Source organism: Coenobita brevimanus, chromosome 97 (genome assembly GCF_032717465.1).
Source record: "Coenobita brevimanus isolate Jiangsu-jjx chromosome 97, ASM3271746v2, whole genome shotgun sequence".
Taxonomy (NCBI): domain Eukaryota; kingdom Metazoa; phylum Arthropoda; class Malacostraca; order Decapoda; family Coenobitidae; genus Coenobita; species Coenobita brevimanus.
This window is the reverse complement of record NC_137050.1, coordinates 6,398,543-6,424,503: the sequence shown is the minus strand read 5'-3', so window position 1 is coordinate 6,424,503 and position 25,961 is coordinate 6,398,543. Positions and strand designations below refer to the sequence as shown.

Here is a 25,961-nt window from a genome sequence, read left to right as displayed (position 1 = left end):
AAGAATATGCAAATTATTTAAGTACCAGCAACCAAATAATCCAGCCGTGAATCAGTCTCCCTTATTTCCATACCATTTACTTTACTTAATGCCTATAGTACTGTGACTTTCTTAGCATCCTTCATGCCATTGCTGGATTATTTTATTTTAGTTAGGAGGGAGCCCTCATAGTTAAGAGGTTACAAATAGTCTCCCTTAATTTGTCCGGTGCAGTAATGTCTTAATTTTATTCCTGCTACTGTCATGATTTATTGTGGTGAATGGATATAACTATTTTCATTTACCCTTTCAGTACAAAGCCCTTTCTTGTGAGTTTTTTCTTGCTACTGCCAGAAAATTTCTGTTCTAGGGGAAGCCTCTGATATTAAAGAAGTCAGGAACAGTGTACACTCTTCAACTTCTGTTCCACTCCCCCCCCCACACACACACACACACACACACACTCTCTGACTTATGCTTAGGAAAAGACCCTGGCGATCAAGGGGCCAGGGTCATGTCTTGCTCCTCACTATCTCATCTCATCCCATGTCCCCTTCACATCCCAATCCTTGTCTCAGTCCTGTTAGTAGAATGGTCTTTTATTTGTGTTATTCCTTCTACTTCCAAGTGATTTTCGTCACATCTCATCCCATGTCCCCCCTCACATCCTTCTTGTCTCAGTCCTGTTAGTAGAATGGTCTTTTATTTGTGTTATTCCTTCTACTGCAAAGTGACTTTCTTCACTTTAGGAGAGGTCTCTGAGACTGAAGGAAGTAGAAGCAATCTCATTTATCCCTTTCACCATGAGGCGTCATCCTTAAACTTGATAAATCTGTTTGACAATAATAAGAAAAACACTGAATGGATCCCATTATAGTGAAGGGGCAGCCTAAAATTGCCATCTATCCATCTTGAACTATGTGCTGTAACAAAAGACTAGCATTAAGACACCCCTTACATGTCACTCATTGAAAGTTTCTCACATCCTGCAGTCTGCTGCTAACATTGCTGCATCTTCTGTGGACCCATATATTACAAGTTGTATACAAGATAGAAGGCCTTCCAGCTATCATTTTACACACAGTACAGGGTCACACACCCTGTTCCACATCACTTCCATCACATGTGCTGACCATGACCACTGTTTGATTAGCATTGTTTTCAGTCCCTTTGCCACCATCCATCCCTCTACCTCGTTTTCTGGCCTCCTTCATGCTTTCAGACAAGTTTATTCAGGAACAGACATATCTTAGTGAAAATGTTAAAAACATTCATCACTGACCCCTTCCGTTGAAGTTGTTCTTTCCTGAATTGCAAAAAGTTTCTGGTGGTAGCAAGAATATAATAAAAAATTGATCTTTTTGCATAAGCATTTGCATGGACACTTCTGGAAATTTGTGTGTATTAGATTTGTTATTAACTCATTCACTAGTTTCTTCACATGGATATTTTGTTCACCTTTATGAGTACAGTACGTAAGATGACTTTTGTCAGTTGGGAGAAATCCTAGTTGTCAGAAACTTAAAAACAATTTTTTTATATTGCTGTTACTGGTGCACAGGAGAGTAATTTTTAGACTAATAGCAGATTACTTAATTCTTATGAGAAATCATGGCATTCAGAGGGTTTTAAAAAATACAGGCTGTTCTTATTGCAAGTCAGAGATGTGTTCCAAAATACAGTACTGGAATATATTCCATTAAAGCTGGTACTGTAAATTGGAGGAATGTGGCAAATCAGCATTGTATGTAGTGTAGTTAATGACAAAGAAATATAACTTACAATGAGGACATACTGTTTTGTCGACTGTCTCATCATTATTTAGAGGAACTTGGTAAATCAAGAGACAGATGAGTATGGGGTTTCAATGAGTGCCATGTTGCTTTTGTGAATACAGTTACTAGATTTCAGTCACTAAGTACTGTGTATTTGCTCATATTCATCCTGTTGTAACATATATTTAGGCATGATTGCAAGAGAACCACAAGGAAACTGGGCTTTTAAGATTTGTGCAGTTTGCCTCCAAGAAGGTGGCAGGTTGTTGAGAATCAACTAATGATTTGTGATTCCGAGTTTTTGAGTGGAGGTTAGGATAAAAGGAAGCATTACTTCCTTAGATATATGCTGTAAGGCAATGCTAAATAGTTGAAGTCAGCTGAATTACAAATATAATTGATGTTGATTGGAACATTGCTGGTAAAAGTGTCATGTGTTAATGTATGGCTAATTGTAATTTTTGTGGCTCAGTTAATTGTGGTAGCACTGTAAATTTCTTTTTGGCTACAAATGATAACCTGAGTGTAACTTAACTTCTTGCAGTATGATACCCACAGAACAACCACATATCTTATGTAACTGTACTGGTACTGTATGTACTGTTAGTATAATTCTGGTTTTATCTCAGGAATTTGTTATGTAATTAAGATCACACTGTCAGTTGGCCATTATTGTTGTACAGTTACATGCTTGCATTTTCTCAGATTATCATGCTATACTCTGTTTATTACTGCAATTAGCTTAACGTTTTTTTAATAACTGTTGTATCATTTTATAATGTAGTGCAGAGGCATAATATTTTTTCTTGTTTTTTTAATGAAAAGTGGTTTTGATTAATTTTTTTTATTTAATTTTTTCGTTTTTTCAATCATGAAACTAGTTAAAATAAGGTACTTTGATACTGCACATGTACTCTGCACAAGACCAGTTTAGTACTCAATGCAGGACTAATTAGAATAATCCCCTCACACCAGTATATCGTGTCTGTATCAGACACTTTGTGTTTTTTGACAAAATCTGAAAATTCAGTTTGCTGCTACTGTCCTTCACCATATACTTTAAATGCCATATGTTGAACAGAAATATGAGTGTAAGTATAAAGGTATAAGACTATTGTATATGTTGGTCTGTGTCAATGGAAAGACCATGAATTTAGAAAAAGCAGATGTTTTTCATTCCTGTACTCTTCCAGTAGGCTTTTGGTACACATTTTAGCAACAGGTCACAGCTCTGTGCCAAGCCAGGACACCACCTGAAGATGAACCCGTTGGCCAGCCTGTTTCAGGAGTGCTACAGCAGCTGCATGACGCACCAGCTCCAGAGATCGTCCATCAACAGCCAGCAGGCGATCACCACAGCGCAGCTTGCCATCCAGTGCGGCAGGAGATGACTGCACCACGAATAGCACATGGATGGGCTCTGGGCCTCGCTGGGGGTCAGCACCACCAACAATACTGAAACCGAGTGAAGCCCCTTCTGCCCGATGTAGCACGACACTCTTAGCCAAATGAAGGCAGCGAGGTAGCCGCTGCCAGTACAGCCATGACGGCACAAAATTGCCAGCTCCACTACCACTTTCCGGTCCTTCCAGTAGCGATAGGGTCACACTTCCCAGCTCAGCTGTGGCCTTCAGCAGCGCCACCGCCTGGCCATGGGTCAGCCCTAGCAGTGACTGGCCGTTGACTGACAGCACTACATCACCTTTCTGTTGATGTAAAATAAAATCAGTTATGCCATAATTAGTATTACATATACAGTATTGTAGAAGGACAAACTTATAACATTGTGCTGGGGTGATGAGGGTTAATGTTCTCATTCTTTGAATGGAAATTATTAAAATGTCAAAATGGCACATCTACATCCTCTAGATTACTGACAAGTTTTAACAGTGGCTGAATGCTGTTAGTCATATATTGTTGAAAAATTGTATCTGTTATGAGGACAAACATTGCCTATATTCAAAATCAGTGTTCCACAGGTTAATTACTAGTACAGTGTACTGTATTCTCAAGACCCTGATTGGGAGTTCTTTCAGATTTTTGAAATTTGTATTGGATGTTCCTTTCACCCAATTTCATCTGACATAATGTATCATTGTACAACTTCATCGTATATACAGTCGAAGATTGGTTTGGTATTTTTAGGAAGTAACGTTGGGTCTGGTTAGTACTTGGATGGGTGACCGCCTGGGAACACCAGATGCTGTTGGCTCGTTCTCCCTACGTGTCAAGTGGGGTTGGTGGAGGATTAGTGCCCCTCCCTGTAAAACAATTAACTCTAAGCCCTTGGCCACCCCGTTTGGGATACATGGCGTCTGGCAATGAATGAATGAATGAATGATAAAAATCAGCATGAATAGTTACTTTATACAGTAGTTCCAGCAACTTTCATGAATGTTGTAAATATTCAGAATTCAAAGTCGTTGGGTGGTATTTTTTAGGGGGAGGGGAAGAAGGTGGCTAATTTGGTGGGTAGGATGGTGAAGTTTGTGTAAACTGTTACGTGAGCAAAAATTTTAATTGTAGACTTAGATCAGACAGTTTTGTTTTGTGTTGCGTATTGTACAGATCTATAAAGTTTAAGAACTTCCTTAGTGGATTTGTTAGTAATTACATTGTTTATATATATACACTACATATGTATTTATATTGGGGGTACGCTGCAGCACCAACTGACCAGGGTGGTACTCTTCAGGAGGATGGGATTGCTGTTGATAAGGAGAGCTGGAGCTCCTTTTTCACTGGCCATCAGGATATTCTGTCCTTCTCCCCTCGCTAAACATTTTCAGTGTAAAACTAACATGGAAGGTTGGTCAGCATACTCTCTCAAACACTTTTCTCTGTCTTATGCATTACTATATATGCACTCTACATACCACACAACACACTCCACTACATCACTGGGGTTGATGCCAGCATGGGCATGCGGCCAGAAAACTTTGGCCCCGCTGCCTAGTGGTGGACCTGAATGGAAGTGTGGCATGGGCTTCATTAGCATAAATTTGGGGACTCAGATGGGATGGGGCTAGATTCTCTGCCAAAGGGCACAGGGCATTGCAGCTCCCAGGCTGCCACTTCATCCCAGTAGAAGGTGGCCCATACCTAGTAGCACCACAGGAGGCTGCCTTATCAGTGGATGTATAATAGCACGGCAGTTATAGTACCAAGGCGCACTTGGAGTGTATCCCTGTAGCTGTCCTGGCAGGGTGCCCCAAAGCCACTGCCACAGCCAGTGGCCATGGTTGGTGGGCTATGGGTCTCAACTCCCTTGCCTTAGCTTGGTGCTGTGGAGGTGGGCAGAGCCTGTGGTCTGTCTCCTCTTTTATTTTGCCCAATTATCTTATCATTCATAAAGACTCCAACATGCTTGCATGCATCAGCCTTGGTCACCCAGTGGTGGCTCTCTATGCTACACAATCTCTGGCAGCGTCCCTATCTGGTCCCTTATCCCTGAGATCACATAATGACCTCATCCCAGGTCTTTTTCTTTCAACCTCTCGCAACCATACCCCCATTGTTCATTGTTCACGCATTTCATTTTCTGCCCCCAGTTGTCATCCTCCATCCTCTCCACATGCCCAAACTATCTCAGTCTATCCCCATTCATCAGAACACCAATACACGTGAGTCCCATCCTTCCTCTCAACTCTTCAATCGTAAACCTAGCCTCCATATGCCTCACATTCAGGAACACACATCTATCTATTCATTTTCGTTTCTGTACGTTTGAGCCTATGAATATCCTCTTCCTTTGCTGCTGAGGTCTCACTACCGTACAGTGTTACACTCGTAACACGTCGTATACAGAGATCCCTTAGGACGGAGGGATAGCCCTGTCAATGTCAGGAGAGGGAACAGCTCCCTGAACTTCCTCCAACCACTCCTTACCTACCTCCAGCACATGACATGTCTCCCAAATAACAAAACTCTTCCACACTCAAGAAAGACACCAGGAAGATCAATTTGTTCTTCCCTAACAATCTCTACATGCTGTCTCTGACACACTGCACACATAAAATCAGCATTATCTCATAGTCCACCTCTAATTCCATGACACCTCTCATGCACCCACTTTTCACAAAGACAGCACAAGATGGAGTTACTTGCCACACCCTTGTGGCAGACCACACATGGCCACTTTCCTCTGCTTCAGTAGTACCACTTACAGCCTTAGACATCAGCACTTTGTTTTATCTGAAATTACTCTCAAACCCTTGTGTCCCATTCTGTCTCTCCACTTCCTAGATCCTTCCTCAACCTCCCATACATTCTCTGCAATCAGTACTAAGTCATTAGTATACAACATCTCCCATGGGAGTCCATTCTGAAGTCATGTGAGAAAGTTTCAGGCACCATGACAGACAATAAGGGGATCAAGACTGACCCCTGATGCACGCCAAAATTCACGAAAGACTCATCACTCAAATCTCCATTCACTCTCACCTGGGTGTGAGCACCCACATACATAATCATAACCACTCTAACCAGCCACTCCTCAGTCCCAGGCTTTCTCATTGCCCGCTTCACCACCACCTTCAGGACTCTGTCAAGGGCCTTCTCCAGATCAATAAAACAAAGTACAACTTCCTTTTCTTTCCTCTGTTTTATTTCCTGAAGCTATTGGATAGTAAATATGGCATCATTGGTCACCTTGCCAAGCATAAACTCAAACTGCATCACTGCATCTTATCAGTATTCTTTCTTTCCCTAATCATACCTTCTAGGACTCTTTCCATTACCTGGTTCATAAGATTTAAATCTCTATAATTTCCTCTTTCCAGGGCATCACTCCTACCCTTGTACACATTTACAATCACACCCTTCATCCAGTCTTCTGGGACAGCAAACTTATATATAATCGTATTTAGCAAATCAGTAATTAATCCTACTCATATATCTCATGAGTCCCTCAGCATTTCAGCAGTCAACCCAGACTCACGTGCTGCCTTCCTGAACTGCATCCTGCCTATTGCCTTGCACAGGGTAGCAGCATCAAGCAAAGGCCAAGGGCCAAAGACTGGATCCGCTGACACTAAACCTTCACTGTTTTCAGTCAAGCTCCTCTTTCAGCAACCGGTTTTAATGCTGTCTCCAGACGTCTTTAATATCCTAACTGTCTACCATTATCTCTCCTTCATCATTTTTTACATACCACTCACCTTTAGTATCACTGTTTTCCCTCATTATCTGATTTGCCACCATAAATACCATATTCTTCTTTTCAACACTATTTATGTAATCCAGTAAAAGTCTCTGAGACTCAGAGTTTGCCCTGTATACCTCCTTTCTAGCCCTACATTTGGTAGCCAAGTATTTCTCTCCATTACCACCCCTTCTTCATTCCCAGAAAAGACTTTTTTTCTCCTTAACAGCAGCTTCAGCACCCTCATGCCACCATCATGGTACCTTATATGTCTTGGTGGGCCCCTTGTCCATCCACACAATGAACCAGTAACTCTCAGGAGATTGTTCTTGAGAGCTCTGTACTGTTAACACTTCTGTAAACAGGTAAAATGATTGTCAGGAGGGGCTGTAGGTATAAGCTATTTTGGCAGGGAAATGTAGATAGTTATGGTACTGTGGGTGTGCTGGTTGAGAAGAAATGAATGGAATGTGTCATGAATGTAAAGAGAGTGAATGAAAGAATTATAACAATGAAAATATTGTATGGTAAAAACATGATCCCATTTATATCTGCATATGCTTCACAGGCTGGCATGGATGATGTAGAAAAGATAGATTCTGGGATGACTTGATACATGTAGTTGTGGGTATGGTGGATGATGAGATAGTAATTTTGGGAGAGGACTTAAATGGCTATGTGAGTGACGCAGCTCAACAATATGAAGGGGTACTTGGGGGATGTGCCTATATACGAGGAATGTGGAAAGGGAAAGGATGCTTGAATCTGGGGAAGCAGTGAACACGATTGTGTGCAACACATTTTAGGAGAAGAGAGATTTGGTTTACATGGGTCTTGGGAGAAATAGCAGAAAGATTGGCTGTTTCCTGGTCAGGAGGGTTGATACGTCTAAAGTACAGATAATATAGGGAGTGAGGAGTGTGTGCAACAACACAGACTACTGATACATAACATGGTGCTTAAGGAGCAGGTGGTGAAGAAGAGGACCTATGCACCTAGGAGAAAATATGGATGTTGAAAAACCAACCAGTAAGGAATGCCCTCTTTAGTGAGATTAATAGAGTTGTGCCTGAACAGAAATGTTAATGAATAGTATGGAGCACTCAAACACTATCTCCTGAGAATTACGTATTCAGTGTGTGGATGGACGAGGGGTCCTCCAAGATAAGGTAACATGGTGGTGGGATGAGGATGTAGAAGCCGGAGTTAAGGCAAAATGAAGACTTCTGGGAATGGAAAGAGGGTGGTAACAAAAAGGAATACTAGGCCGCCAAGCACAGGCTTAGAATGGAGGTACACAGGGCAAAATCTAAGTCTCGGAGACTTTTACTGGAACGTAAATAGCACTGAAAGGAAAAATATAGCACTTAAAGCAAATCAGATGAAGTGGGAATACAGGGATATCAGAAGTGAGCAATGTATGAAGAATGAAGAGCTAGTGGTGGACAATGAGGATATTAAAGGGGCATGGAGAGAGCATTATAACCTGTTGTTGGAACACTGAGGGATTGAATTCAGTGGATCCAGTGTTTGGCTTTGGCCTTTGATGTCGCTACTACTGTGAAATGGGCAGTAGGCAGGATGCAGCTGGGAAGGCAGCAGGAGTGTCTGGGTTGACTGCTGAAATGTTGAAGGCCTCAGGAGATAGAGGAGAGACTTTAGTTACTTATGTGATAAATATGATGAATATGTTGCCCAAGGAGACTGGCTGAAGAGTGTGATTGTAAATGTGTACAAGGGGGAGGGTGATGTCCTGGAATGAGGAAATTATAAAGGCATAAAACTTTTGGACCAGATAATGAATGTACTGGAGAGAGTCATAGAAGGTATGGTGAGGGAAAAGTGAATGTTGTTGAGATGCCTTTCGTAACATTGAGAGGGCTTTCCCACTGTGCTAAGGGATCTTTGTATGCGACATTTGTTAAAAGTGTTTTGATGTTTTGTAGTGAGACCTGGGCAGTAAGGAAGAGTATATTCTTAGGGACAAACATATAGAAATGACAATAATTAAATGGATGTGTAGTGCTTCCCTGAATACTATACTCATTTTTTTTTATCGAGGCATAGATGCACCTGACAGGTTGGTGATGATTGGCTGAATGCAACATGTTTGTTGTATTTCAAATAATTACCGGTAATGCAAATCGAAACTTACTATCTCGAATACAACAATGTTATTTGGACATACAGGTATTGCTTTCAGCCAATCATCATCAACCAGTCAAATGCATTTTCACCTTTAAAAAAAAAAAAAAAAAAATGAGTATAAGCCAGAGGGAGGGGTGGGAAGCAAGAACAGTGTTTGAAGAGTTGAGAGGAAGGATGGGAGTAGAATGTGCTGGTGCTGTGATGAGGAGAGGTAGATTGAGATGGTTTAGGGGTGAGAAATGTCTTGTAGGGCTACGAGAGGCAGATAAAAAAAGACCCAGGACGAAGTCATAGAGAGTGACTTCATGTCGTGGATAAGGGACTGAATAGGGAAGCTGCCAGAGATCAAGCAGCATGGAGAGCTGCCATTAGGTGACCAAGGCTGAGGCATGCAGTCATGCTGAGATCCTTTATAAATGATACAATATGATACAGTACAATGGAATGCAAAATGTAAAATTTAATTCAAAATTTGCTTCATTTGCAGTTTACTTAGCATATGTTGGCAGTTTTTGATGTAATAGTGTGTGGCAGGAGTCTGTCAAGGTAGCATCTGTTGTATTGTTTACCATAATTACTCTGGAGTATTGCTGCACTTATATTTGTAAGAGACAGTATCTCTTGCACAAAGAGAAGTATGTAATAGAAACATACAGAGTTGATATTTCTGATAACTTTGTGTTATGAAATACAGGACAGTACCTGTATTGTGTAGTGTTCAAATACCTGGGTACAGTGATAGGAAAGAGAGGAAAATGTGCAAATGAAGTGGAAAGTAGAGTGATACAAGGAAGGAAAGTACCTGGTGCAATGAAGACCTTGATAAGAAACAGAGGCATGAGTGTTGCAGCCGCATGAGGCTTACATGATGGAGTGTTAGTGCCATCTTTAACATATGGATGTGAAACTATGCTGTGGCATGAAAATGAAAAGCCAAGAGTGAGAGCAGTGGAGATGGGACTGCTGAGGAATGTATGTGGAGACAGACAGTGGGTAGGATACGAAATAATGTGATTCATGAAAGATGGGGAATGAGGAAGTCTGTGGACACTGAAATTGATGAGTGTACTGAGATGGTATGGTCTTGTGGAGAGAATGGATAACAATAGAGTGGCAAAAAAGGTATATATGAGCAAATTTGAAGGAGGGAGGAGGCGAGGTAGGCCAAAGGGAAGGTGAAGGGATATGGTGGATGAGTGTGAGGAAGAGAGGTTTGGAATTCGGTGAGGCTAGAGGACTGACCAGAGATCAAGCTGGCTGGATGAATACTGTGAGAAGTGCATGATCAGGGATTTGGTACCCCATTTTAATGTGACAGCGTGCAGACTGACTATCGGATATGTTTATGTGAAGCTACAGGACATGGTGAATGTTTTGGGGGTATCAGATAGAGCCAGGATTCCGGGGTCTTGAATGGTGAGTGAATGGAAGCATGGCCCATTGGACTGGGCAAATTTTGGGCTGTCTGGACGTTGCTACTCCTTGCCCTACCCTCAGATGGGAAAGGAGGTCCGGATGATGATGATGATGAATTATATATTGTGTATATATATATATATATATATATATATATATATATATATATATATATTGGATGGTACATATTTCACTCAGGAGTTTAAGGGCATATAAAGCAATATCCTACCTTGATGTTTCGACACCTGCCAACAGGTCCTTGAGGATTGATGTTGGCAATATAGATCGGTGTGTCACCTTCATTGCTGCTCACACCTCCTCCTATTCTCATTCCCAAGCTCTCCTTCATACTCTGCCAATGCATTACAGTACAAAATAATTATGGAGCTTCATATCATAGATAGGTTGATAACCTATTTTACTGTTATACAGTACTGCCTTATTTTGCTATTAATTAACTTCAGTACATAATTTAATTTTTAGAGGTTATCACTTGAGCAAATAATAATAATAATAATAGTAATAATAATCAATGTCGTCATCATTATCATAATCATCATCATCAAGCATCACCATCATCATCACTATCACCAACAAATCATCATCATCCATCACCAATTAGTCATCATCATCCATCACCATCACCAATCATATCATCATAATCATCAGTCAATCAATCAGGCATTATCATCCATCACCAATCCATCATCCATCATCATCATCATTATTGTCAATCAGTCATCAGTTGTTATCCATTATCTTCAGTCATCATCATCATCATCATCTTCACCTGGGAACTCCCAGACAGAGAATGGCTCTGCAAAGTACAGTACAGTATAAAATATGAATAACCAATGGATAGTATTAAAAGTGTTTGAGCACTTTCATGCATTTAGTAAGAAAGCCCACCCACTCAGGGTTAGCCAAGTGGTATAAACTTCTGGTAGCCCTTAAAAAAAAAAAAAATGGTTTTGCCGTGGTACATTATTTTTCCTTAAAAAGTTACAGGACTTAGAAGCTTAAATGGAGCCACTTAATTTCATTTTAGGTACTCTAAGTTTCATCATTGGTGATTTGGAGTTCGAGTTTGGATGACATTACATATATTCATCACTGGCCCGTGAAACAGTAAATGGAAATAATGAAAAAAAAGTGGTTGACATAATGTCACCTTACCTTTCTGATGGTGATGTTCCTTTGTTGCAGATTAGTATTTTCTGCTTGCAGAAGTTGTTTTAGTCCCGACGCAAGGTTGTGGGAATCTTCAGGTAGACGTGCACCCCGTGGTGTTACTGGGAGGGAGGTGCAGGTGGTGGGGGGCACAGGTTGTGGTGTAGGGGCATGATGGTTGCCACTGTTGGCATTATAAGATGGGTTATCTTGATGAAGGTGAGGCTCGGTGTCATCAGTATCGTCTGTGTAGTAACCTGGGGAAGGTGTAGTGGGGGAGGCACCTTCACCAGTTTCGGAAGGGGGTCTAGCCCCTGGTGAAGACATCATGGAGGACATAAGGCTGTGATCGCTGAGAGAATCACATGAGGCTGATCGCCCATACTGTAGGTTTACACTGCAGCTACGATCATCTGCAGTGGTGGGGAATTCACTCTCACTGGCGGAACTTCCATGCCAAGGATGATCAAGACAGCGAGGTGACTCTGGAGAGGGTGCTGCTGTGTGAGGTAGCAGTGGAGGGTCACGGTTGATAACAAGTGTTACGTGGGCATGGCTCTGTTGAATTAGACCAGAGGCATAGTGCAGTCGGGCATATCGCACATCCACCCCATTAATGGCTAGAATACGGTCATGTGGGTGCAGACGACCATCTTGCCATGCCACTGATCCCTCCAACACTTCCATAACAAAGATTCCTGGCTTGGAGCGGCGTCCCCCAAGTTTCAAGCCAAGTGGACGACTACACTCCTTTACTAGTGTCACCACTACCACTTCCCCTGCAGGCAAAAGAAATATTTTAGTGTATGTATACTGTATGTTATTGAGGGTTTTGTCTATGCATGCAAATGTAAGCGTATTTATCCATCTATCCATCCATCATCCAATCCTACATTGCACCATGAGGAGCGTAGGAGCCCGGGGCTAGGCAGTTGGTCTCGACATTTAAGATGAGAGTGAAACGTATTTATCAGTGATAATAAATGCATATTTTTCATTTTTTTTCCCTCTCTCTCTCTCTCTCTCTCTCTCTCCGTCCCATGCCTTCCTTGATCTGGCTCTTTGTGCTCGCCATCTAGGCTACATCGATGGTAGTGGCCCTCTTCACTTAGGCATCTTCCTCCATTCTTTTCGTGTGGCAGAAATTGACTGATATCTTTGGAAACAGACTGAGCAGCTAAGGAAGACAAGAAGCACACGATCAGCCGATGTAAAGCACAGGAAAGAAATTCAAGTAAAAGCTCACAGGCATGATAGTCAGTGCTCACTGTTATGCTAGGTGTTTTTAGGTCGGCTTCCCGCCCTATCAACACCCAAGATATAGCTGGGTTCTTTTTCTAGACCGGAGCTAGGAGCCTAGGATACAATATAAGAGGAACACGGCATAAAAGCTCAGGACAACTACTTTACACGTATATTACTAAATTCTTTAGGACAATACAGGCAGACATTACACAGGACTCTACACAAAGTCAAGACTCGGGCTGGCAGATAGGTTACGTGTATCACGCAGGATACTTGCAGCCTCGAGGGTATAAGATAGTCACTGTGCTTGATTTAAGTAAAGATGGTACATACTTCTGTCTAGGTCCGTATATATTATATAGTATTAAGGTTCGTGTCCCGTTTCACATTGAGTGGAGTTAGAATATGATTTCCAATTTACAGAGAGGGAGGGGTAGGCACTGTCACTAGAGTTGTTGCCTGGGCACTGACTGTTAACTCTCACTTTTCACTATACGGGCACTTTATATCACAGTCGCTGTTAGGTGGGCGAGGGTGAGGGAGCGGGCCGGGTAGGGGGGCCCGGAGACTCACAGGTGTCGGCCAGATGTCGGTAGAGTCCCTTCAGGTGTCCCCTCGTCCAGAGGCCACGGGACTACTCGCAGGGGCGTCGTCTCTCGTCGTGGACTGCGGTCGGGAGTAGTGAAGGGCCCCTCACTGGCGGGGCTGGGCACAGGGGTCAGGGCTGGGGCCGAACAACTTCTGTAGGCGCTCGGTGTGGGAAGGGCGTCGCCCCTTCTCGGGAATGGAGAGGTCACGCCCCGGGGTACTGGGGGCGCCGTTGAGAGCCCGTCGGCTGCGGTCTCTCCCACTGCTTCGCCATCAGGGTAGGGCTGCGGCATTCTCTTCACCAGGAGTCCGTCAGGCGTTGGTCTCCCTCTGGTGCTGTTGGATGGAGTATAACCCCGGGGACAGTACAGGACCTCTCCACCAGTCTTCTAGTAGGTGGTTCTCCTGGGGGCTGCCTCGGTCTGGAGGGATGGAGGCGCGACCCACTCCGCCACCGAAGGGGGGGGCTGAGTGTAGGTCGCCCTCAGGTTGTGAAGTCACAGGGGGTGAGGGACTTTTGTGGCGTCCCTCCCTGGCACGGCTACTGGCCATCACCGAGGTCCCTTGGGCAACAGGAGGAGGGCAGCTACAGGGCATTCCTTTCATGTCAGTGCGGCTGCTGGCCGTCACCGGAGCCCGACTTCACAACAGGACCACAGACGAAGTCCAGCTACCAGCCGTCACTTGTCTGCGGGTGCAGCTACAGGCCATCACCAAAGTCCCATATGAGGTGCAACGTGTATATGAGGAGCAGCTGCCGGCCATCACCAGTGTCGTGCCCCTCGAGGTGACTGCAGGAGAGGGGGTGTACTCCTCTCTTCCCACGTGTGACTGCCGGGCGTCACGGGTTCTGCTGGGAGGGCGGGCAGCACTTAGCGCAGCTACAGGCCTTCTCCTTTTTTGCGCGGCTGCAGGCCGTCACTGTAATGTGTGGCTACTGGCCGTCACGACTGCACTGCTACAGGCCGTTGGGATTGTACGGCTACAAGCCATTGTGATATTTGAGCGGCTACAGGCCATCTCTGTATTTGTGCGGCTACCGGCCGTCACTGGGGTGCTGCCTGGAGCTAGGTTTGTAGCTCCACCCCGATCCTGGCGAGGGCGGGCTCGGCTGGAGGGTAATGCACCCGGACTGAGATGTTCGCACCCGGTGCACTCCATGGAATAAGGGCACGAGGCCATGTGAGACGTATGCCCACATCACACGGACGTTGCACGTCCCCTATATACCTCTCCATTGTCGCCTCCTGGGGGTGTTGTGATGCCCCCAGTTGCCACGGCTGATATTTCACTCACAAGAGATGAACAGGCAGGCATTTAAAATGATACTATGCTACCTTTAGGGAATCTCCTTACTGGGGATGGGCATGCTGCAGCTGAGGTGTATTGTGTACTGGAAGCTTAACCAAGCACCGAAGCCAGCTGACTGCTTCCCAGCACTTGCCAGCAACAGTATATAAAATATAACATTAAATATATGACTTGACTAATTGTGTGAGAATCTCAGCTTGGACTCTTTTTTTTTACTTGCAGATGAGTTTTCTGCGTATGAGTGATAATTGCGGTTATTGACAAGTTGTTAGCCACATTTCACTGAGCATGACATAAAGACTAGTTATTTACTTAATGAGGAATTTGTGTGCAGACAAGGAGGATCTCATCACTGCAGAATCAGGGGAGGAACCACCGCCTGAAATTAAAATAAAGGCAGTTATAAGTGCAGTAAGGAAGCTGAAGTTGGGTAAAGCAACTGGTACATCAGAAACAGTGGCTGAGGTGCTGAAGGCTGCTTGTAGTTAGGTGTTAAAATTGTAGCTGATTTACTAAATGTTGTTGTAAAGGAAGAAACAGCACCTTAACATTAGCTGAAGAATATGTGAATGTATATAACAGTAATTATGTTGCAGTGGAGCATGGCACGATGGCACTTGCAATACAGAAGTTTAATACAGCACTGCTCTTCTATCAGCGATTGAAAGTTATGAAAGGATCACTGAGAGAAAGATAGAACAGAGCGTATCAGTGAAATGTAGTCTGTTTATGTGGTGGGAAGAGGCACAACTGATGGAGTACTATATTTGCTGTCAGACAGTAGCTGGAGAAATACCTCATAAAGAAGAAAAAGCTGTACTACGTTTTTCTGGATTTGGAGAAGGCATTTGACATAGTCCTGAGGGTTGTACAAAAATAAAATGGTCTTGAGAAAGCCATGTACTGATTGCATCATCAGGTTGATGATGAAATGGTACAAAGAAGCAACTACATCTGTGAGAACGAATGATGGGCTAAGCAAGGTATTCTCAGTCAGTGACCGTTTGTATCACTGTTCATTATTGAGTCCATTGCTGTTCAGCATGGCATTTGAAGAATTGCTGAGAGCCTTTGAAAGTGTGGTTGAAAACACATGCATCATTTTTGGACAACAGAAGGAAACACTGAAAACAGTTTGTAAGCCATTCGTCTGAACAGTTGTTCTGGTTCCTCAACCCCTGTTCATGTGATCCAGCAGAACCATCAACTGCAGGTAAGCAGCCTCGCCTGTGGGGTTGTCCCATAGGCTCCCTATACTGTTGATTGTCCGTGTCTTAGTGTGGCATGTGCTGTGTAGTGCTTCATTACGAGTTCTGTTGTTTGGGCCTAATCTAGAAAACTGGGCACGTGTCATCTGTGATTTCAACCAACCCAAATATAAGCTGGTAGCTGAGGAGGGCTGGGTGACGTCCTGCTCTGAGCCTACTTAGGTGAACTCGATCATCACGAACAACATCTCCAGTGGGAAGAAGTCATGTGGGGAGGCTTGTAGTATGGTGTTGTGATTGAGACGTTATATTGCCCTGTGTGTGAAGTGAGTACTGTATGTAGGTAATTTCTTCATTGCTAGTGTTGGAATGTCTGAAGGTGGGATATTGTTGTAGTGGGTTTGATACTGTTTATGTGGTGATTGTGTTATGTGCTTCGGTGTGTTGTGTCATGTAATGACGGGTGCCGTGTATTGGCACAGGCTGCTAAACAGAATTATGTGTCCCTCATATCAAGGTAGTCTTTGACAGGGAGGACTGTAGTTTCTGAGTGTAAGTGAGGTGTGGGAGTGGGTTTGTGTGCAGCCAGTGGAGATACATAGGGCATTGCTCTGTATGATTTGTAAGGTGTTGTAATGGGTCTTTTATTCGTCCGAGCAATAGATTATGGGAGACCAAGCTGGGTCCACACTTTAACCCATTCAGACCAGTGACATCTTTTTCTTTGTACTGGTATTTTTCTATTTCCTGATGATTTTATTAAAGTGAGGCGAGATTTTTTCAAGGTAGGGATTAGATTATAAACTTAATAACCCCTTCAGTATAAGAGACCTTTTACAAGCTGAATGAGTTTGGTAATGTAAGAAAAAATGAAAATGGACATCACTTGGTTTCTAGAGGTTACTAGTAACAAACATGGAAGCTTGAGAGAGGATGAAGCAAAAAATTTTTAATCCCTATAAAATGTACATTGACCATAAATACAGATCACATTCACCATGAAACAAAAGCAGTCAAGGACTGCATAAGCATGAGAGGTACATAGTACCTCTATAGCCAAGTATGAAATAAATACAGTAAAGAAAATAACTGCCAAATCCCATTTTGCCCTCATCAGAGTGTAGGCGCCTGAAGCTAGGCTACTGTTAATCCAGAGCATTTAAGGGTAGGAGACCAACCTACACCCCTGGTAGCATTTACATGATAGAAAAACTGGCCACTTTTTGGACTCGGAACTGTGGCACTTAGGCCACAGGGTGCTATGACCTGAAGTCTCTACAAGTTGTGCTACCATGCATCCCATGTACCTGGAAGTGTGAGTAAATTATGAATGCCATCATCACTGCACGTTACCTTGAGGAAGATCATGGTGCTGTTGAGGCGTGGATGTGGAGGAGGTGGTGGTGCGGTAAGCCTCAATTCTCTCTCGGTAGACCCCAAGGCTGAGGACGGGGCCGTGACGTCGCAGGGCCTCGCACACCTGCTGATGCGTGGCAGAGGTCATGTCTTTCCCATCCACCTCAATGATCTGGTCTCCTGCCTGGAGTCGTCCATCCTGTGCCACCAACCCATCAGGAAACACCTCCTGAACCACCACACACCGCTGCAAGGAAGATTCTGTCTTAGGCCATAGGCCATCTTGATTTTTTGTGAATTTGGGGGAATGGTATGTCCATCTTGGGTTTTTGAGAATTTTTGAAGTCCAAAAGAAATATTTTGAAGTCCATCATAGACTTTATAGAAATTCTAAGGGGTGAATATCGAAGAAAAAACAATGTAAATTACTCAGAAAATGGCAAAGTTAAACAATGTTGGAGTGAATGCAGGAAAAAATATAGAAATGTATGAGATGAAAGCAGGATGATGTTAAGAGATGGAAAATGAATAAGGAACAGATGGAAAAAAAAATATATATAAACTGATGGATGGGAATGAGAACGGCAGTGGAAAGCATAATTGCTTTTGGTGACGCGCAGAAAAGGAATGCAGTGCCAGACAATACAACTACTGCGGATGTGAATAATTCAGTGAAGAGGTTGAAGAATAAGTTGGTACTGAAATCAGGTGGAGAGCAATGACACCAAACTCACGAGAGGAGTGTCAGCACCCCCCACAATGGTGATACCGAGGGGGGCTTGTCCTCGAGGTATTTCTATGTGGGAGATCTCCCCCTCCAGAATGGGCAGTCGAGTGATACCTGTGTGTGGAGAAAGAAGTCAGAGAGAAGCATACAGTATTTTGTAGTTTTTTGTTATCTTTGCCAATAAACAAGAATTTAATATCGGTAGTTCTTTTTACACGGGAGAAGCTTTACTTTTTAAAATGTATTTTATTATTATTAATATTATTATTATTATTATTATTTACTGTGGTCAGTAGATTCAGTAACGCAAGCCTTTCATCTATGTCTTTATTGTTCCCACGCAGATTCGATCTCGAAATTCCTGCGAGAGAGGTACCGATAGGCCTGCCCTATACAGTTCATCGCCACCACCAGACCATCCAGTCTCCATAAAATGTGCCCAACATGGCCTTACTTGAAGGTATGCTTTCTCCACAGGGCCCCTTACGAGCAGACTCCATGACCACTCCTTAAGTTCTGCATGCATGTCATACTTTGTTTTGAGGCACTGCACACTTTCTCTGCCGGTCTGCCCTTCATCCTGTGTCCTTCATCACCTCCCATTCGCTATCGTAGCCAGTTCTTTGTATTATTGTTGGGGTTCTCAGTTAACAGATAGTAAACTGGCCGTATTTGGAAAAGAGCAGGGAAGGGGGAAGGAGATAGTGAGTAGTGCTTTAGTGGGTACGGGCTGGAGGAGACACCGACAGGGTCACTTCTTTCGTTTTAAACCTTTAAGGAAAGAATTGGCAGTCACCACCAAGAAGCACGTCTCTTGCAGCTTTTTTTTTTCCTTTTTCTTTTTTTTTAAGTGTTCTGGAGGAGTTTGATTTATGAAGGTACATGTTTATTATGCCTGATGTGAATTCGATCAGGCAGTCCAATTTCCTTTATTACTTCGGCCCTCTGAGGTCAGTGCCTCGGTCACTTTTTTTTTTTTTTTTTTTTTTAAATCTCTTCCGGAGATGTCAAACTGAAGGGATTATGCGCATCCATCAATAACCTTTTCACTACCAAATGTCTCCCGTTAGTCCCGTTAAATAAACAGTTGGCTGTAGTTGCTAAAAAAAAATTATGATAAAAAATAATGAAATAATAAAACGTAGCTTACTTGTGCCTTTATGATAATGGAGTGGCACAAAATATCAATCATTACGTAAAGGAACAACCGTTTTGATAAATAGATTGATAGGTAGATAGATAGATAGATAGAGAGAGAGGGGGGGGGAGGGAGGGAACTTGAATGACATCAATATTCGACTAGCAAGCCATGTGAGATAATTAAAATAGTTGCGACTGACAAAAGTATAGACGAAACAAAAAATTAAAAAAATAAAATAAAATAAAAGCCCCCGTTGTGTCCATCGGAATTTCGAATGTTTAAGTGACTAAGTTCAACCCCATTACCATGAGACTCCTCCACTAAATGGAATAGAACCGTCTGACCGTAGAACAAATGACGTGGAAAAGACGTCATATATATGTATTTATATATATATACAGTACACACACACACACACTAAAATTTGCGGAGCTAATAACCATTCCATCACAAAATGTTTGCAGATACCATTTCCTTTGTTTTCATACCGTTATTGAGCCCACAGTGGTCAGTTCAGAAAACCGGAAAAGTATTTTTGCATATTTTCGTATTTTCATATTTCCGGCAGTTTCGCGCCGTCACGATGCGCGCGATTGCTAAAATTTTTGTTTGGTATTTTTCTGACACTCCCTGGACTTATCCCAACCTTATGCAGAGTTAGGTCGATATCTGCTACCGTTCTCGTTAAACAAACAAAAAAAATAAATGAATAAATAAAAAAAAATACACAGACAGGCATACTCATTAACAGCTTGGGTTTATTATTCAGATTATATAACAAACACACACAGACACACACACACACACGTTTGGCTGTCAGTCTGCCTGCCCCCTTGTCTATAGCCTTATTTTATTCTCTGTAGTTTCACTTAACCCATGTTTGCCTTTCAAGCCGTTCCCTGCGACGACGCAGTTTTATTTTTTCTGTTACCTCCCGAGGATTTCATGCATCACAGGAGGGCTTTTCGAACTGGAAGGGTTAGAAATGTATGTGTTCTAATAACCGTAGCTTCAAGACGTCTCCTTTAGTTTTAGTTTTTTTGTGTGTGTGTGTGTGACTCCGACTCGTCATAGCTCGTTACCATGGCCCTACGTCCACACACCTCCACATGTCACCACTTCGGCACTAACATCCACCGTCCCTATTGAATGCATGCTAGGGCTGTCACATACAGGACTGGTGTATTGGCATTAGCGAGGGTATTTTTACTGGTAAATCAGTAAAGTCTGCATTAATGATATTCAGGTCCTTAAACTATTCCCTACCCCAACGGGGATTCGAACCTGGGTCCATTAGGACTGCAGGCCACCTCTCTACTGACTCGGCCATCGCCTCCCCCAAAGTCTGACCACTACCAGACGAATAAATTCGTCTGATAGTGGTCAGAATTAAACTCAAAACACGTTGTTGTCTTGGAAGGTTAAATGTTTTGCCCGTGTTCATTTAGGGGTTTCATAATTTAGTCTCTCGGCAAGATATGGAAGGTCAGATTATTAAAAAAAAAAAAAAAAAAAAAAAGTATATTATTTGAGGGTTTTATTCATTGGTTAGGACTTTTACACAGCGCTTAATTTTAACACTGACATACTCCATTAACTTGGCCTAAAATTACTATCTCTCCATCTTGGATGTTGAGTTGTAATGATGGAAGAACCAGTAAAGTATGGTGCTAGTCACGAAGAAGCACTAAGGAAAGGATGCGGAGCCTTAGTAGTGTGTATATCTATCACTGAGCAACGTGAGACAGCTGCCAAGGGACGAAAAATCTGTCAAGGTGAACGAAGTAAAATCGAACCATTAAAGCCTTATGTTAGCTCAGTTAAGACTTCATTGTTCAGTGTTGAATAACCTTCAGGCGAAACCAGGAGGACCAGGAAAACGACTAGGGCCATGGGAACACGGAAGGAGGGAGGGGAGGTGGACGAGGGGGTAGAGTCATGAATAGAAGTTTGCTAATATTTCACCTCGGGTTTTAGCAGATGAGGTGCTATGTGAAGTATTTTTGTGTTATAGCATTATGAAGCACTCAATAAAAGAGTAAGAGAAGGAATGATACTCTGGTTCATGGGGAAGAATGAGAAATATGTGATGATGCACACAGCAAGAGTACAAGAAGGAAGGATACTGTCCCTCTTTCATGGGGGACGGGAGGGGAATGAAAAATATGGAAGGCAGGACACAACACAGACCGAGGAATGTGGGCGAACTTTTGCTCACGACTGCTTGAGTGATGCCAGCAGCTTGAGGATCCATGCATGCCCCATGATGAGGATCCACACACTGTCGACAATAATTTTGCACTAAAACTAGCCTTTGGAGACCAAGCCTCGGTCAGCACCGGGGCCAGGAGAGGTCATAGCCGGTCGGGAGAGAGAGGGACAGTCGACCTTACGTTCCCCCGTCTCTAAGGGTCATTTTGGCAGCTGAGTTACTACCACCGCAATGGCTCTCTCATCTTTATGCATATGACCCTCTTACCCTTAATGGCGGCTCGTCTTTTCCCTCTTGTCCGTTATCATCGCTTTTGTTTTTATTATGGGCTTCTCTCGAACTGTCTTTTCGTAGCCCGTTTGACGAGACTTGAAAGGAGACTGGCGCTTGCTTTCTGCATATATGCTTGTCTTGGAGAGGGTTCAGATTTTTGTGCCCAATCTACGTAAATATCAGCCAACCTATAATACTCATCTTCACAAATCATGATATATTACTCCCCCTCCCCTCCCCTTCTCTTCCCAGGATGATTCTACCCACCCCACACCTCCCCCAAAGTTTTTCGCCTTCCCCCCACACCAAGCAATATTTCTGTTAAAAGTCTCTGACTTGAAACATATTAGCTGACTTAAAAACTTCACAGAGCATTATCCCCCTTTCAAGGTCCACCACTTAGTCTTGCCCACTCCTTTCTCTCCACTTCATCTATTCCTTCCCCTTTCTGCACTGAGTCTCCAGATGAAATCTTTAGCATGCAGCCCACAGTGCCCACTCCTCCCGCCCTACACAACCATCCATCACTTCTCTCAACTAATCCTGTTCACCCACATATGCCTACCCCACATTTTTTTTTTTTTTTTTTACCCCCATTCCCTCACACTCAAGTGTTTTGTTTTTGCTGCCACATCAAAAGCGTTAAGGCTAAATCTTTGAGAAATTAATGTCCCGTCTTTGCAAGCATTCCTCTTCTTGTCATGTCCGGTCACCCACCACCACAAAAGTAGCCTATAGATGTTTAGTGTAGATTAACCCCCTTCCCCCAGAAAAGTGAAAAAAATTATAAGTAACAATTGAAATTTGTCTTTCGGAAAGTTGTTTACATGATTTTTAACATGAATATTTTGACATCAGTTTATGACACGACTTTTTAACGTGAAAATTTTCTCATAATTTTTTAACAAATTTTTAACGATTTTTTAACATGAACTTCTAACACGATTTTTAATACGAGGTTTTAACATGAACTTTTAACACGAATTCATAACATGATTTTTTACGTGAATATTTTAAATAACATTATTTTTTCTCACACAAACTTTTTGACTTTTTAAGTATATTTTTTACATGAAAAATTTTACACGAATTTTTAACATGAACTTTTACATGAATTTTTAACAAATTTTTAACATTAAATTTGTATCACGAATTTTGAACATGTTTTTTTTTAAACAAATTTTTGACATGATTTTTTTTTTTTACTAGAATTTTTTTATATGAATTTTTGTCATGAATTTTGACATGATTTTTTTTTTTTTTTTTTTTTTTTTTTTTTTTTTTACGTGAATTCCTTGGCTTGATCTTAATGTGTACCAATTGACCCGACTTGTGGTAGTGATTTTTATTACAACCAGGTCAGCTTGATTTGTACTGAAAACCACAAATATTCTCTCTCTCTCTCTCTCTCTCTCTCTCTCTCTCTCTCTCTCTCTCTCTCTCTCTCATTTTGGCACTTCCTCTTATCCGGGAAAGTCTAGGTTAGGCTGGGTTTTGTTTTGTCAGTGTCAGGTTTGGTTAGTGTTTTGGCCAGTTAGGTTCATCTGTTAGTTTAGTTTAGGTTAGGATAGGTTAAGTTAGGTTAAAGAAAAAAAAGAGGAAGAAATAGGGGGAGGGTGATCATCCTGGGAAACGCAAATTTTAGCACGTAATAAAAAGAAAATATAAAAAGACACGGAAAGTGCATCAAGGTGACGTGTTTTGTAAAGAATATTTTTGCTGCCTCTATGCCCTGTTTATTCTAACTTGGCCCAAAAACTGACATCCCTCCATCTTGAACGCTGGGTTGTGGCAGTAGATTAATACTAGAATATGATGCTAGTCACGAGGAAGTGCCACGGAAAGGATGTAGAGCCGTAGTAGTGTCTTATTTAGTCATTGGGCAACGTGATATTAGCCGCCAAAGGATGTAGATCTAGGCCAGGTTAATGTAAAAAGAGTAGGCCAGGTTAACGTAAAAAGAGTAGGCAAGGATAACGTATCTAACTGGCCCTGAATTAATCTAACTGGACCTTAGCCAACTTGACTGGACTTAGATGCACGTGAGAGGGCCTGCATGGACCTGACTGGGGACGTTTTTGAGTGGGGAGAGGAGGTGTGGTTGCGGCCCTCCAACTGCATAGCACCTGTTAGCATTCTCCGGCAAGTAATTTATATCTCCGGCAAGTAATTTGTATCTCCGGCAAGTTATTTATATCTCCGGCAAGTAATTTATATCCGGCAAGCAATTTATATCCGGCAAGCAATTTATATCCGGCAAGTTATTTATGTCTCCGGGAAGTTATTTATGTCTCCGGCAAGTTATTCATATCCGGCAAGTAGTTTATATCCGGCAAGTAATTTATATCCTTTCAACATCAACGTGGCTTGCATCAGTAACCATCAAAGGGAATACTGAGGCACAATGAGCAAAAACAATTCGCCAAGAAAGAGGCGTTGCGTAGCGTCCTGTGCGACCTTGAATTCGGTGGACCAAGCTGGACCTAAATGCACGTAACAGGACCCTAAATGGACCGAAAAAAGACCGGAAATGACCACTGGAATGCTATATTTCGTTCACCTTGACATGACGGAGAATTTTCGTCCAGTTGTAGTCCATTTTTCGCAGGTCAGTGGGAGAATAGGCAAGGAAAGTAATCCGGCTCTAAATCCTTTCCGTAGCACTTCTTCGTGACTCGTAAGAAGACAGTAATCTGGCTATAAATCCATTCCATAGCACTTCTTCGTGACTGGTAATAAGACAATAATGCTGCTCTAAATCCCTTCCATAGCACTTCTTCGTGACTGGTAATAAGACTGTAATACGGCTCTAAATCCCTTCCATAGCATTTCTTCGTGACTGGCACCATATTCTAGTGTTAATCTATTCTTATATAAATCACTCCTAATCTAACCTGGCCTAAAATTGTCATCTCGTCATCTTGAATACCGCGTCACTCTGATGCTAGTCACGAAGAAGTGCTTTGGAAGGGATACAGTGCCCTTGTCTTATTCTGCCATTGAGCTACATGGTAAGAGAAAAAAAAATCGAAGGAAAAGAACTGGAGATCGAGAAATAAACAGACCATTTCAACTTATTCATTTTTCTTCTTTTCGTTTTTTTTTTTTTTTTTTTTTTTTTTTCTGACAGCGAGGCCCTTGTGTTAGTGTCTCTGGTTGAGGAATGATCGTTTTATTGTATTTCATTTTATTTAAAGTTATCTTGATCTGATGTCTTTCTTCGTAGTAGTTATCATCATTATCATCGTTGCTGTTCTTCGTCTCCTCCTCCTTCTTCTTCTCCTCCTCTTCTTCTTCTTCCTCCTCCTCCTCCTCCTCCGTGAAAGAACATAAAGCGTGAGAATGGTATGCTAACCCTGGATATGATAACGAATGATGTCCCTGAGTGCTGACAAGGCCGAGAGAGAGAGAGAGAGAGAGAGAGAGAGAGAGAGAGAGAGAGATGGTAGGAGGAATGGTAGAAGAAAAAAATGAGGAGAGGGGAGCTAAAACTGGAGAGAGGGTTGAAGTGTTTACGGGGAGGAAGAGAAGGGGGCCAGAAAAGGAGTGAATGAAGAATATATATAAAGAAGGAGTAAGTAAAAATGTATATTGAAAGCAGAAGGAAAAGTAGACTAAGAAGGGTGAATGAAAGAGGGAATATGAAGGGGAAAGGAGAGGTAGAAGTGAAGAGAAAGGAGAGGATGGTTCTGTATGAGAGAGGGTGGTGTGTATGAGGGAGGGTGGTGTGTATGAGGCAGGGTGGTGTGCATGAGGGAGGGTGGTGTGTATGAGGGTGGTATTTATGAGGGAGGGTGGTGTGTATGAGGGTGGTATTTATGAGGGAGGGTGGTGTGCATGAGGGAGGGTGGTGTGTATGAGGGTGGTGTTTATGAGGGAGGGTGGTGTGTATGAGGGTGGTGTTTGTGAGGGAGCGTGGTGTGCATGAGGGAAGGTGGTGTGTACGAGGGAGGGTGGTGTGTATGAGGGTGGTGTGTATAAGGGAGGGTGGTGTGTATGAGGGAGGGTGGTGTATATGAGGGAGGGAGTCAGCCTCATGAGTGAATTATAATGTACGGTTTACCAGGCGTACATGAACCACTGTAATGACGCACACGCACATGCTATGTACAGTCGGCAGGTTACGCGGTGCACATAGGCCGTTTACTTACATGAATGGTGTCTGGGTACACAAGGCTCTGTAGGCGTTTAAGGGAAGGAATATGTGTGCACTGCAACAAACGTACATGAGATTGTAAACAAATTTACACACACACACACACACACACA

General features: G+C 42.7%; 1 protein-coding gene across 1 annotated transcript in view; it reads right to left on the bottom strand.

The window, feature by feature from the left end:
• Nucleotides 1–2,686: 2,686 nt before the first annotated feature.
• LOC145413859 (ligand of Numb protein X 2-like) overlaps nt 2,687–25,961 on the bottom strand; it is a 40,454-nt gene continuing 17,179 nt past the window's right edge. Inside the window, exons 2-6 of the mRNA XM_080283534.1 lie at nt 18,074–18,180; nt 17,337–17,586; nt 11,638–12,410; nt 10,691–10,813; nt 2,687–3,460 (exon numbers count right to left, since the gene is read on the bottom strand). Coding sequence (XP_080139660.1) covers nt 2,978–3,460; nt 10,691–10,813; nt 11,638–12,410; nt 17,337–17,586; nt 18,074–18,180 — 1,736 coding nt within the window. The 3' untranslated portion in view covers nt 2,687–2,977. The remainder of the gene's footprint in view (nt 3,461–10,690; nt 10,814–11,637; nt 12,411–17,336; nt 17,587–18,073; nt 18,181–25,961) is intronic.